Source organism: Anolis sagrei, chromosome 6 (assembly GCF_037176765.1).
Source record: "Anolis sagrei isolate rAnoSag1 chromosome 6, rAnoSag1.mat, whole genome shotgun sequence".
Lineage (NCBI taxonomy): Eukaryota > Metazoa > Chordata > Lepidosauria > Squamata > Dactyloidae > Anolis > Anolis sagrei.
Genome location: NC_090026.1, coordinates 28,781,496 through 28,796,622, shown reverse-complemented (window position 1 = coordinate 28,796,622; position 15,127 = coordinate 28,781,496). Strand labels below are relative to the sequence as shown.

General features: G+C 43.4%; 1 protein-coding gene across 2 annotated transcripts; it reads right to left on the bottom strand.

Annotated features, from left to right (window-relative positions):
* Window positions 1-413: 413 nt before the first annotated feature.
* On the bottom strand, window positions 414-14,502 carry SAXO3 (stabilizer of axonemal microtubules 3). Of its 2 annotated transcripts, none has more exons than XM_060780738.2 (5): window positions 14,292-14,502; window positions 12,863-13,051; window positions 5,285-5,446; window positions 5,038-5,165; window positions 414-2,374 (listed from the first exon to the last, which is right to left on the bottom strand). In XM_060780738.2, exons 1-5 carry the CDS (start codon window positions 14,436-14,438, stop codon window positions 2,029-2,031), a joined length of 972 nt encoding a protein of 323 aa, XP_060636721.2. In that variant the 5' UTR covers window positions 14,439-14,502; the 3' UTR covers window positions 414-2,028. The 2 variants fall into 2 exon arrangements, with proteins under 2 accessions (XP_060636721.2, XP_060636723.2); XM_060780740.2 differs by having other exon boundaries at window positions 14,298-14,502.
* Window positions 14,503-15,127: the final 625 nt, after the last annotated feature.

The window sequence follows — 15,127 nt, the reverse complement described above, 5'->3', positions numbered from 1 at the left end:
ATTCCAGCTTCCATATCTTTGTTTTTTTATTAACTTTCTGCTGCCCTTAATTCTATCCAACAGCCATTTAGACCTTCAATACTCTTTTTGGCCTCTACTAGAAAGTGTTAAATACTCTGCTATTGGTTGAGATACTGCAGTCTTGTTTTAAAAGACCTTGTTTAAAAAAGTCTTAATGAAAAAAACATTTTTGAAAGTTGCAGTAAAGCTTGTAGGATGTATGTATGTTTTATAGGAAGTGTATAAAATGAAAATCAATTGATACAAAATGACTTCACATGCTTCCAGTAAACGCACACACTTGGTGAAACACCTCTGCGCAAGAGCTCTTTTCAAAGAACTCGAGTTTGTAATAAGTTTTTAGATCACAAAACCTTTCACAGATGAAAAATGAGACATAGGGTACCAGCAAATTATAGTCAATATAGCAAGAATTATAATTATGAGGAAGAACACATGAGCCAAAGAGGCTGAAGCAATTTGCTTTTGCCTGAATTTACATCAGTGTTTCTCAACATGGGGGTCAGGACCCCTGGCGGGGTCACAAGGGGGTGTCAGAGGGGTCACCAAAGCACATCAGAAAAACACAGTATTTTCTGTTAGTCATGGGGGGTTCTGTGTGGGAAGTTTGGCCCAATTCTACTGTTGGTGGGGTTCAGGATGTTCTTTGATTGTAGGTGAACTATACATCCCAGTAACTACAACTCCCAAATGTCAAGGTCTGTTTTCCCCAACAGTGTTCACATTTGGCCATATTGAGTATTTGTGCCAAATTTCGTCCAGATCTATCATTGTCCACAGTGCTTTCTAGATGAACTACGACTTCAAAACTCAAGGTAAATGCCCACCAAACCCTTCCAGTATTTTGTTGGTCATGGGAGTTCTGTGTGCCAAGTTTCATTCAATTCCATTGTTGGGGGAGTTCAGAATGCTCTTTGATTATAAGTGAACTATAAATACCAGCAACTACAACTTCCAAATGGCAAAATCAATTCCCCCCAATCCCACCAGTATTCAAATTTGGGCCAAATTTGGTAAGTGAATGCAAATGCATCCTGCATATTTACATTGTGATTCATGTTGTTGTTCATTCGTTCAGTCGTTTCAGACTCTTCGTGACTTCATGGACCAGTCCACATCAGAGCTACCTGTCGGTTGTCACCACCCCCAGTTCCTTCAAGGTCAGACCAGTCACTTCAAGGATACCATCCATCCATCTTGCCCTTGGTTGGCCCCTCTTCCTTTTTCCTTCCATTTTCCCCAGCATCATTGTCTTCTCTAAGCTTTCCTTTCTTCTCATGATGTGGCCAAAGTACTTCATCTTGGCCTCTACTATTCTTCCCTCCAATGAACAGTCAAGCTTTATTTCTTGAAGTATGGACTGGTTGGATCTTCTGGCGGTCCAAGGCACTCTCAAAACTTTCCTCCAGCACCTTCGCTCAGCCTTCCTTGTGGTCCAGCTCTCACATCCGTAGGTTACAGTAGTAAAATTACAGTTATGAAGCAGCAATGAAAATAATGTTATGGTTGGGGGTCACCACAACATGAGGAACTGTATTCAAGGGTCGCAGCATTAGGAAGGTTGAGAACCACTGAGTTAGATACTTTCAAATTTGGGGCAGTTTCTTGCATGGGGCAGCCCAAAACACAACATTTTCTGAATCAGTGCCAGACAGATGGCACACCTCCAGATGTTGTTGGACCACAACTCCCCTGAGCCCTAGCAAGCTATGAGGGATGAAGGGATGTGAAATACAACAATATTTGGAAGGCCTCATGTTGCCCACCTACACTAAACCAGAGTTTGGGCATTTCTGGAGTGAACTGGCATAGTCAGTGAGGGATCTTGGGATTTGTAAGGCAAACAATATAACTTGCAGGCTCTGCTCTAAAAGTCAAGACAGTTGGTTGTCCTTAGCAAAATGAACACAGAGGCAAATAATGAACAGCAACATTCTGCTTGTTCCTTTGAGTAAGAGAAAAGAAGCAAACCTAAAAGTTTGCAGAACAGTTGCCAACGACGCTTTCTCACACCGGCATGAATTTGCCACTTCCGTAGCACTTGTACTCCGTCTCATACATGCGGGGCACACACATGATCTCCACCACTGGCACCCGACAGGAGACGGTGGGTGGCTTCTCCACCGGGCAGTAGCGATCCCAGGAGCGCTTGTGATCATTGGGAGGCTGGTAGGAGTCTTTGGTCTGGCTGAGCAGGCCACGGTGGGGAACCGCAGGTATATTGGGGGGCAGGCGGGGTACCCGAGTGGCACGGGGAAACAGCGGGATGTCCCGCATTGGCCCAGATTGACGGATCAAAGGGTGGGAATACCGTGCCTGTGGGTTCTCCTTTAAGTACTCAAGTACTTCGTGCCTGCAGGAGAGGGAAAAGAGAAGAAGGGTAGAGAACCAGAGCTCTTGCTTCCTGCAAAAGAGGACTCAACCAGAGTAGTTTAGGGGAATGAATGCCTGCAGGGATACAAGAGGATGCTGAACAAATAAATCTCTAAGATATCTCTTGGGGAATCAAAGCAGCATCGCAGATGTGATTCTGAATTTTTTAAAAAGGTTCTAAACCATATATGGGCAAACTTGGTCCCTCCAGGTGTTTTGGACTTCAACTCCCACAATTCCTAACAGCCTACCGGCTGTTAGGAATTGTGGGAGTTGAAGTCCAAAACACCTGGAGGGACCAAGTTTGCCCATGACTGTTCTATCCTACAAAATGTGTGGGCTATGCCTGCCAAAATCACAGAAGTCTGAGCAGTTGGTGGATTCGATCCAGGGTTGAAAATCGTGCGTTCCTCCAAATGTTGGAACTGCAAGTGTCAGAGATTCATCTCTATTTGTGTCTTCTGAACTATGCACAAGTTTTATAATCTCTATCATGTTTATTCAGGCTCTACCTTGTCTCATAACTGAACACCCACGAATTTTGTAAACTTTTCTTCATAGTTTTCTGATCAAATCTTGGAAACATAGGCCCCTTCCACACAGCTGAATAAAATCCCACATTTTCTGTTTTGAACTGGAATATATGGCACTGTGGACTCAAATAACCAATACTGTGGGATCTTCTGCCTTGATATTCTGGTTTATATTGAGGAGGAACTCACAGACACCTGCCATCAAGCTGATCTGAGATGCAGCAGGGAGTTCTGCAGTTCAGGCAAAGGAGGCAAAGGGACTGTGGCTTCAGCAGCAGCTTCAACACAGGGACTTTTTCTTTTTTTTCCTACTGATCTCACACTGTTTCATTGAAACAAATCCCCCCAATAAAAGGTATCCTTCCTTGTAACTTTCTCTCTCTCCAGAGTGATACTTTGTGTCTTTTACTGACTCTAACTCGCTATCCTATGAACCTTTCCTTTTCAGAGCTATGGAACCTCGCCTGCTCACCCGGGATGCTCTCGCAGTGTCCCAGGGAGGCTGAAACTGCGTTCCTAAGAACCGCGGATACAGAAACTCACCAGGCCCCCGTATCCACGGGTCAACCAATTGTCTCCAAACTGGTGCCATCTTTTTCCTGAGCTAATTCTAAGACTAACTCCTATCTCGCTTTATGCTGAATAGACCCCTGCACCTTGGGAACCCCATGTGGGGACCAGCACACTTCTTTTCTACATCAATATGGCTGTGTGGAAGGGCCCATAGAATACTTTCATTTGTTTTGTACCATTTGGCCCCAGAAATTTTAACCCATCTGTAGTGAATTTGTTACTCTATGTGAAATTTTAGTGCATAGCTCTATGTTTGCAGGGGGCAGATAGGGAAGAATAGAGAGAGAGAGGGTAGCAACAGCAGGGACAGGATTTATTTGCATATGGAGGCCGATTGGTCATATGCAGATTAGCATAGGCCCAGGATTTCAACAGGTTGGGAGACAAAATGACAGTTGGGAAGAGCAGAGCTGAACGTTCTAAAGGGGCGGAGTTAAGTTCAAAAAGGAGGGGAGTTAGAGGGAGAGTTTTAAAAAATGACAGTTAGTTAGGGATTGCCGTTTGTGAAGTACAGTTGAAGAGTTAGGGATTCCTGTTCATGAGAGATAGTTAAGAACTCCTGTTAGAAAAGTAAGCAGTTAGTCAAATAGAGCACACGTTTTGGGAACTTAAAGAAAAGTCAGTGGTGCTTTAATCAGAAAGAAATTTTAGTCAAGTATGTGTAAAGCAAATACCATCTTGGTAAATGAGAAACTTGGAAAGTCTATTTCAGGAAAGTGCACCAAGTATATTATAAATGACTGTAACTCAAGTTTGCAACAAAAATATCAATTGTAACCACAAGTGTTTGGAGCCTGAAGTGTTTGAATAAAACTTCGTTACTTTGTTGCATATAAGAGAGCCTCCAGCCTGTGATTCAAAGCCAAGAGGCTTTTGTTTTACAACACACAGAGCGTCTCAGGTATTAAAGTGTTGGCAGAGGACCGCACATATGTACATGCTTCTTTACAAACAGATGGCTTCCCTGGCGTTACACCATCCCTTGGGCAACAGTGCAGGATACATGAGAAGCTCCTATGTTTGGGTGCTCCCCTCCCCAAGTTGAACCCAAGGATGGAATCCAAAGGGTTATATAGTGCAGAAGCACATAAAGAAAGGCAGAATGTCCAAGCATGACCTTTCCCCTCCATAAAAGATATGCAAACTATGCAAGCAGTTTAGCATTGGAGAAAAATTAGCTCAGTCAGTTGGTTTTCACCCTTCATATATATTTTTTCTATCGTGACACTAAAAAGCCATTAACAAAAGGATCCAATTATGTGATTTATGTAAGTTAACTCTTTTATGCAAATGGGCTGATGTTCATATTTGGCCATGATGCTAACTCATTCGTCTGGTTGGGTCTGGTCCTACTCACTACAAGAACCATATCTGGATCTTCTCATTATGCAAATAAGGAAAACCTTTACATATGTTTTGAAGGGATGTTCTGTATAGAGGTGTATTATTAATTGAGCTCGGCAGGTGATGTTACCACAGAATAATGTGTAAAAGGGGGAATAGGCTAAGGGCAGAGAGTGACGGAAATGGTACTTACTTTGTAAAAGGATGGAAGTCTCGAGTGGTGATGGACATATACGGTTCATTGAGCCGCAAAACTGCCTTGTCCCGGACATAGAAGGGCTTGCCGGCTATCTCTTCATTCCGTGTGCTGGCCACAATGGACTGCAAGAGAACAAAGCACCATTATTGCAGGAAGAATCTGGATGCTGGCATTCCCCCCACATTAGAAGAAACAGTTGGGAGGGTGGCTCACCCCAACCTAATGTCATAAAATGGAATACCTTGGATGCTCCATTTGAATGATGCGCAGCTAGTCCAAAGGGCTGAGGTCCAGCATGAAAGGTGGGCTCATGTGGCAGGTTGGGCCAGCCTGGGAAGCGGTCCCTCATCTCGCTTTTCTGGTTGCCCATGGTCAGCGGGAACCGCCATGCTCTCTCCCTCAGCTGTTGGGAAGAAAAACCACTGGGAGAGCTGGGGATGAGTTCACCAGAAAATGGTCAGGTTGGCAATGGTAAAGCTCACAAAGTTAGCAATTTTACACTGCAAACCCAGCATTGGTAAGAAACAAGTAATATGGAACAAATTCCTGCAGGTGAAGATTAGTAAACAGAACATAATGAAGTTATATTTCCAAGTGGGAAAAATTCTCTTTACTGGCAGAACCACTAAAGTTTTCTAGTTATTTTAGAAGATACTTTTAAATGTCATTTAATAAGGTATTCTGACTGAATTTCCCCCAAAAGTAATGCTGTTCTCTTACCCCACTTTGGAGTAACAAAAGTGCTCCTACCATATGTCAAGGGAAACACTAACCGCATAGGGAAGCTGATGAAGAAAACAACCTACAAATTATCTACAGACCCACTAAGAAAATCCAATAAATGCTACATTCAGCAAAGGACAAGAGGGATCCTCTAATCCAGGGGTCCCCAAACTTTTTAAACAGAGGGCCAGGTCACTGTTGGAGGGCCGGATTATAATTTGAAAAAAGCATGAATTCCTATGCACGCTGCACATATCTTATTTTTAGTGTAAAAAACACTTAAAAACAATGCAATAATTAAAATGAGGAACAATGTTAACAAATATAAACTTATTAGTATTCAATGGGAAATGTGGGCCTGCTTTTGGCTGATGAGATAGGATTGTTGTTGTTGTTATGTACTTTCAAGTCATTTCAGACTTAGGTTGACCCTGAGCGAGGGCCAGGTAAATGACCTTGGAGGGCCGCATTTGGCCCCTGGGCCTTAGTTTGAGGACCCCTGCTCTAACCTCTGCAGGAGTCTACCGTGTACCATGATGCCTTGGACAAGTCTACATAGGGACCAACAAATGCAACATTGCCAAAACACGAGTCAAGGAACATGAAAGGCACTGCAGACTACTTCAACCAGAGAAGTCAGCCATAGCAGAGCACTTGATGAACCAACCTAGACACAACGTAGTATTTGAGAATACAGAAATGCTGGACCACTCCAACAACCACCATGTCAGACCATACTGAGAAACCACTGACATCCACAAGCATGTGGACAAATTCCACAGAAAATAGGAAACCATGGAAATGAACAAAATCTGGCTACCAGTATTTTAAAAAACTCTACAATCAGGAGTAAATAAAGAGCAACACTCAGAAAACAGGGAAATTCCAGACATGAATCAACGGGGGCAGCTAATATCTCCCAACAAATGATCCCCCCCCCCTCTCAGGAAGCAGCCAGCTTTGAATGCTAATTAAGCTGGTCAATTGCAACATTCACACTTACTTCAAACAGACATGAGTTTTTCCTCACACCCTGGACACTCCACAGATATATAAAAACCACTTGCCTAGTTTCCGGGAGACCTCACAACTCTGAGGATGTCTGACATAGATGTGGGCGAAACATCAGGAGAGAATGCTTCTGGAACATGGTCACACAGCACAGAAAACTCACAGTAACCCAAACCCAAATAATCTACCATCATAAACTACATCTGCTTGCCATTATTGGTGAGAAAAAAATACTCATAGAATCTGAAATCTGGAATGGATAAGGACCCTTTAGTCTAGTCCACTCTTTTAAACATGCATCGATATTCTGTATTTTACATTTGGCAAGCATTGATGTTTAGAAAAGCGTCACACTCCTTAACTACTTTGCCTGTTCAAATTTAAGATACAGAAGAGATCAGAGAATAAAACTTGAGGTGCCATGTAACATTTATCCTTTTTTCAATTATGCAAATATTTGGGTGGTTTATCCCACTCCAGAAGTCCTTTCTTGTTGCACAATTACAGCAACTCAAATCTATGCCGAGAGTCATGGATCCATCCCATGGAATCCCACAATCAGCCATATAGGGAAGAATGGTCTATGCTTAGTTTTCTGGAGAAAATAATCTTTATGGTTTGTTTGTGTGTGTGTGTGTGTGAGTGAAAGAGAGGAATAACTCAAGAAACTGCAAGTTGCTTCTGGTTTGAGATAATTGGTCATCTGTAGGGATGTTGCCCAGGGGATGGCCAGATGTTTTACTATCCTGTGGGAGGCTTCTCTCATGTCCCCGCATGAGAAGCTGGAGCTGACAGATGGGAGCTCACCCTACTCCCTGGATTTGAACTATCAATCTTTTGGTCAGCTGAATACCAAGGGTTTCTTTCCATGCAGCAAGTGAGGGCATCTTCTACTGAGAAGTACCAGGACCACCTTTGTGTGTGTATTTATTGAGTGACTTATAGGCAAGCCACTCTTTGCAATATCTTCCTCTCAAAGGAAGTTATTTTTGAACTCTTTTAGGCTGCATTGGTTGTCTTTTGAACCATTCTGGTCCTATGATTGAATTGAATGGCTTCCTCGATGCTGAGGGTATTGAATTGATACATGAAATGCCAAAATCAAGCATAATTGTGTTCTTTGGTCACCTTTGGCCCATAGGAACACATGGTACGGTGCCACCAGGAGAGTATAATGCCAACAGTATCAGCCTTACTTCTTCCTGTTGATCAACAACCTTGCCAGTACTTTATCTTTTCTATCTTGTTTTCCACACAATTACCAATGATGACCCCAGATGCAGCAGCTGCTGTATCAGAGCAAGATGACGCTTTTGAGCGTTTGCTAGAAAACTGTGTAATTCTAGATATATTATAATGGCTTGAACATCCTTGAATCCGCACTGAGATAAAGAACGGATTAGGAGATCATCAAGATAACAGTAAATACGTGTAAATATGTCTTTTCCTTGATGTCAGGTGAACCGCCAATGACCCTAGTACCTTGGTAAACACTTTTCAGGCTGTTGGAAAGTCTAAAGGCCAGGGAGCTGTATAAAAGGGGGTTCCTTGATATGTAAACAAAGCACCTCTTGCTTCAGCTCAAAATGTCAACGAAGTCTTCTCCTAGCTCTCTTTAGCCCAATGCATGCCCGCTCTAGAAAACAACAATGTTGTTTTTGCAGTCTGCAGCTCCTCCACACTCACTAGAGCAGTGGATCTCAAAACCTGAGAGCTGGTGAAAAATTATCTCAAACAACAAAAAATAGAGGTTATTTCTTGATGATTAAGAAGATAAAATATAATAACAGTATCGCAGGAAAGCATCCTGGACTAATTAGAAAGAAAGACATTTTGTCTATTTTTTGAGTATACATATAGAAGATCTTCAAAGAACAGATGGAAGTCACACCAATTTTTTCCTATTTTTTATTTTTTTTAAAAAAATTACTACTATTTTTTTATGGCTTTTAAGCCAACTCCCTCCCTCCCGCCCCCCACCTACCCCTACACCTCTCATTCCCCCACTATCGTTTCCTACTTTTCTATCTCCTCCACAAATATTCCCCCACTTTACATGTATTTACATTATAATGCAATAAAATTATTTTTTTAAAAAAACAACACCTGTGAATCCTGGAACGTAACACCCGCAATAAGTGAGGTGCCACCGTAGTGAAATAATTCATATGGAAGCTTCCAAGTATGGAATTTAGCCTTTAAAAAAAAAAGGTAGCAAAGCTCCCCAGCACTACATGATATCAACACTAATACTTATTTTTTTCCAAACCAGAAGTGGACTTGTACCTATTTCTAATTTTCTTGGCTTTTCTTGGGCAGGGGAAGTAACATACTATGATGTTATTATGTTTTAGCTTATTTGTATATGAATTTCCTGTTGTTAGCCGGCCTGAGTTCCTCTTCGGAGGTCATAAAAGCACTAAATAAATAAATAAATAAATAAGTCATTTTCGCAAGCTTTTCAGTTCCTCAAAGTGTCTTAAGCCCCTTCTACACTGCCTTATTAAATCCAGATTATCTGCTTTGAACTGGATTATATGGCAGTTTAGACTCATACAATCCAATTCAAACTGAATTATATGGCAGTATAGAAGGGGCCTTAGGAGCAGAAAAAAATGCTCTTAGACCCACTAAGATGATGACCCCCAACAGGCATGTAGCCAGGGGGGGGGGGCTCGGGGGGCTTCAGCCCCTCCCGAAATTTTCATGGTGGTTCGCGAAAAGGCCTTATTGGTGCATTATTTAAACTGTTATGTTTATTCATATCATGATCTGATCACTATACTCAATATATCCCATATGCATGGGGGTATTGGGGTAATGATACAAAAGGTTTGCTAGGCTAGACCTTCTTTCACTCAGACTCAGCCCCCCCCCCCCGAATCTCAGCCCCCCCCGAAACCCCCCCCTGAAAAAAATTCAGCCCCCCCCCCCCCCCGAAACGAAATCCTGGCTACAGGCCTGACCCCAACTTTGGAGGGTATGGAATCAGAGATACAGGGAGTCCTACCTCCCTCACCCTTGTTCTTCATTTCGCTGCTCTTGGTACAACTTGTGGAGGCTGATCTGGACAAGTAGTATCAAGCAAGGAGCTTGGAAAATCCATACTTAAAGCCCTTCCACACAGCCCTATATCCCAGAATATCAAGGCAGAAAATACCATATTATCTGAGTGTGGACTCAGATAACCCAGTTCAAAGCAGATATTGTGGGATTCTGGGATATAGGGCTCTGTGGAAGGGCCCTTAGTCTTCTCTGGCCCCTTTCTTACCTCTAGTGGTTACAGAACATATCAACTCTTTCACTGGGTAGAGTGAAAGTAGTAATTTCCTGCAATTTGAATCCACTGCTCCCTGACCTAGTCTCCAGAGCAGCAGAAAACAAACCTGCTCCCTCCTCAATGTGGTACCTTTTCAAATATTTACACAGAGCTATCATGTCTCCTTTTGACCTTTTCTTCTCCAAGGTAAGCTCCTCATAGGACTTGCCTATACAGGCAGTCCCTAAGTTAGAGGCAAGATAGGTTCTGTAGGTTTGTTCTCAAGTTGAATTTGTATGTAAGTCTGAACAGGTACATTCCTGGATATATTACACATACTAAATTTCTACCCGGCTCTTCTCATCTCAAAGGGGACTCAGAGAGGCTCACAGTTTGGCCACTTCAGTGCCACATTGCATACACACTGTGTATAAGTATAATACAATACAAATCAAAGCATATTTAACACAAAATACGACAAAAACATACAAAGCATAATAGCATATGGAAATAAGATATGAATAAATATTAAACATTAAAAAACCCAATCAAAATCAATTACAATGATTGTGGAGACTCATCAACATGAGCCAGCAAGAAAATTAGAAGTCTCCTGCACAATTGGCCTGGTGGCCGCTTGGGCCACACAGCCCTCGTAGCCCTGAGACCAGGGCTCTCCTCCCCATTTTCCCTGCATTTACCTCACCTTTACTGCAATCACCCCATGTCAACTTTAACCTCCCCCGTGGATACCCAGACACCCATCCGCAGGGTTCCCCTATGTATCCACAGATCCCTTGTGTGCATCTTCCCTTCCCAGTGGTTATCTAGACACCAATTTGCAGTGTTCCCTTCAGTATCCACAGATCCCTTGTGTGCATCTTCCCTTCCCCATGGATATCTAGACACTAATTTGCAGGGTTCCCCTCGGTATCCATAATCCCTTGTGTGCATCTTCTCTTTCCTGTGGATATCTAGACACCTATCCACAGCATTTCCCTTGGTATCCAAAGATCCCTTGTGTCTATCTTCCGTTCTCCGTGGCTATCTAGACACCCATTTGCAGAGTTCCCCTCGGTATCCACGGATTCTCATGTGTGTGTGTTTAATATGTTATATTTTGTATCCTGATATAAAATCCTTTTGGAGAAGTATGCCACCAATCAAGTCCTTGTGATGACCTTTCGTCTTCCTGGGTCTCATCTACATGAAGGACTCAATCACCCATCACCCTTGGGCCACTCCATCTCTACTGGTCTCATAGACCCCGACTGTGCAGAGGATGACAGCATCCATTTGCTGGGCCACTCATCCTTTGTTTCAATTGCCTGGACATTACATACCATTCATCACCTGGCATGACTATCTGTACACCAGGAGGTCATACCCCGCTCTCCAACTATGATATTTCCCCTTTCCCAGGAACAGACCACTTAATCCTATCAGCATGGACAATATTTCTGCTTTTGGACTCAATGGACAGCGCTTGACCCATTCACTGAGGATTCATATTGCTATTATCTTTACAATAAAATGCAAGGGACCCCTTTGTTTGTCTCTCGGCTGGGACTCAAAAATCTATTCAGAAGTCATCACACTTCCTTTGTCTCACGGATTAGACTGCCCCCTGTCAGCCATTGGAGAGCAGGAATCTGCATTGGAAGCAAGGAGCGCTCACCTATTGGCTGGTGGGCCCTGTAGTCCCGCCTCTGCAGGAAATCCTCCCTCAGCTATTCATGATGTCAACAGAGCCTAGCCAAGCGGCTCCAGCTGGGGCAGGAGTGGGAATTTCAAAGGACTGTACTGTAAATAAATGTCTTTTTTGCAATGTTATGGTATCTCAGCTTACTTTGGAAGATTACCGCAAGCTGGCATCACTTCACCTGACTTGAATAAACTACCTTAGTGGCTTCATCTTAATTTATATTGGAACACTGGGTAGCTTCTTCATCTCGCCAGGTGTACAAATTCATGGCATCCTGAGGCTGGTACCGGTATCTGCCTATTGGAACTCTGTATCCATGCTTCAGGTTTTGCCATCCACAGCCCGGATTTCACTATCGGTAGTTGCTTTAAATTGCTTGATTTCAACACCTTTTTCCCATGATCACTCTTCCGGGAGTGAATTTCCCTTCCTGGGTGTAGATTTATCTCCCTGTTGTCTGGCTCTCATTCCTAACTATGAGTCATTTGGAAATCGGATGTTTGTAACTTGGGGAGTGCCTGTATTCTATTTCTCTGGAGACAAGGATCCCTCCCCCATTTTTAATTGTTGCACATTGTAGACACTGCACATTTGTTTTATACTTTCCATACCCAAGCCTTACTACACCTCATCCCTCAAAAGAATCTCTTACCTTCTCTTTCCAATCTTTAATATAGTGGACACCATTGTGTAAACATTGCACTTTCCATACCCAAGTCTTACTACTCCTCGTCCCTCAAAAGCCCCCAGTGGCGCAGTGGGTTAAAGCACTGTGCCGGCAGGACTGAAGACCGACAGGTCGCAGGTTCGAATCCGGGGAGAGGTGGATGAGCTCCCTCTATTAGCTCCAGCTCCTCATGTGGGGACATGAGAGAAGCCTCCCACAAGGATGATAAAAACATCAAAAATCATCCAGGCGTCCCCTGGGCAACGTCCTTGCAGACGGCCAATTCTCTCACAACAGGAGCAGTTGCTCCTGACACGACCAAAAAAAAAAAGTCCCTCAAAAGAATCTCTTACCTTCTCTTTCCAATCTTTAATATAGTGGACACCATTGTGTAAACATTACACTTTCCATACCCAGATCTTACTATCTCTCATCCTTCAGAAGAATCTCTTACCTTCTCTTTCAAATCTTTAATATAGTGGACGCTGTTGTGTGCATCGGCAACAAAGTACCGGTCATGAGTTAGGACCGGGCTGTGGTTCTTGAAGCCATAGGCAAGCTGCGAGGTGGTGGTCAGGCGGGGAATAACCTCATCTCTATAGCTTTTCTCAGAGCCAGGGGGCAAGGGCTCCTGGACTGTAGACTGGCAACGGGGACACACAGAAACACACAAAAGAGCAATTATGGTCTGAAAATTACTGGATTTCAATATTAATATCCCACCAATATAGTGATATGGTAACGTTTGGACTATAGCATTGAGCAGGTATAGGCAAACTCTGGCCCTCTGGGTTTTTTTGGACTTCAACTCTCACCATAAAAAAAAAATTCCACCTAAACTTTAGGAAGAACTTCCTGAGTGCAAGAGCTTTTTGGCAGTGGAATACACTGCCTTAGAGGGTGATGAAGTCTTCTTCTCTGGAGGTTTTTAACCAGAGGCTGGATGGTCATCTGTTGAGTGTGCTTTAATTGTATTTCCCTGCACAGCAGGCGGTTGGACCAGATGGTCCTTGTGATCTTTTCCAACTCTACGATTCTATGACCCCTCAATTCAATCCATGAGTCTCATCCCACCAGGTTTCACGAATGCCATTTAGCAGTATTTGTCTTCCTTTGGTAAGAGTTAAAGTTCAGATTTTTTTTATTTCCCATTATTGGCACAATAGTATAGACCAGGCATGGGCAAAGTCTGCCTACAATTTTATGACCCCTCAATTCCATCCATGAGCCTCATCCCACCAGGATTCACGAATGCCATTTAGCAGTATTTGTCTACCTTTGGTAAGAGTTCAAGTTCAGATTTTTTAGTTCTCATTATTGGCACACTAGTATAGACCAGGCATGGGCAAAGTCTGTCTACAATTCTATGACCCCTCAATTCCATCCATGAGTCTCATCCCACCAGGTTTCACAAATGCAGTTTAGCAGTTTTTGTCTACCTTTGGTAAGAGTTCAAGTTCAGATTTTTTTTATTTCCCATTATTGGCACACTAGTATAGACCAGGCATGGGCAAAGTCTGTCTACAATTCTATGACCCCTCAATTCCATCCATGAGTCTCATCCTACAAGGATTCACAAATGCCATTTAGCAGTATTTGTCTTCCTTTGGTAAGAGTTCAAGTTCAGATTTTTTTATTTCCCATTATTGGCACACTAGTATAGACCAAGCATGGGCAACGTCTGGCCCTCTGGGTGCTTAAGCGGCTGAGGGGGAAAAGGAAAGGGCCTGAGGCTGTTAGGAATGGTGGGAGTTGAAGTCCAAAACACCCAGAGGGCCAGACGTTGCCCATACCTGGTATTGAGCCTATTTCTCATAGAAAATTCAAAAGCAACCATAAACTACAATACAGATGCACCCCCGTCTCCCATTTGCAATGCTCACTCGTACATAGGGAGGCAGTAAAGGCAAGGGGGGGATATAGTTGAGCCCCACTCCACTGCTGGTCAGCTTCCAGTCCTGCCTGTATCCTTGGAAGGGCACCAGAGCCCCAGGCTCGGCTTCCCAGCGAACAGGGATGGCACCCTCCATGGCTCCGTCTCCTTTTGGGACATGGTTGGTTGCTGGCTGCCCCTGGCAAAGGGGCTGAAAAGGGGGCGGCCCGGGCAAAGGGGCGGGGCCATGGAGCGTTGTGGACAATCGTTGCCATGGGAACAGGAACGCTCAGCAGCCTAGCTTCCCATCCCCGTCCTTTGTGAGCCTGGGAAAAGGGCGGAGTCTTAGAAGCAGCAGCTGGGATGTCTTGCATTCATTGGTAGGGAAGAGAGGCGTGTAAGAGCCAGGCTGTGCTATTGAGAGTCAAAATTCAAGGCAGTAAACTCTCAATTCGTCGGAACTCAAGCAACTAAAACTCTCAACTAAAAAACAAACAATACTTTGAATAATAATAATAATAATAAATTAAAGTATTATTGAAGTTATTACACTATGAACTTTTGATAAACAAGGCTGAAGGTAAAGAGGCACTGCAGTTACACGTTTGGGCCATTAGGTGGCACTCAAGTACAGAGAATGCTTTCCATTCTGGTGTCGCAGGATGTCCTGGTCCTCAACACTCTGCTTCACTCTGAAAAAATGCTGCACTCGCAGAGCTCAGGCGGTGTTGTATTTCAGTGTCAATGTTGACTTTTGTGGAGAAGTGGCTGCCAAGGTAGCAGAAAGGGTCAACATTTTCTAATGTTACACCATTAAACTGTATCTCTGGCCAGGCCGGTAGCCAG

Excerpts from the sequence above, each read along its gene's own strand:
- SAXO3 (XM_060780738.2), bottom strand. The coding sequence starts at position 14,438 with ATGGAGGGTGCCATCCCTGTTCGCTGGGAAGCCGAGCCTGGGGCTCTG. Across the intron at positions 13,052-14,291 it reads TACTGCCTCCCTATGTACGA|TCTACAGTCCAGGAGCCCTT; the intron begins GTGAGCATTGCA and ends CCCCGTTGCCAG. Across the intron at positions 5,166-5,284 it reads ATTCAAATGGAGCATCCAAG|TCCATTGTGGCCAGCACACG; the intron begins GTATTCCATTTT and ends GTTCTCTTGCAG.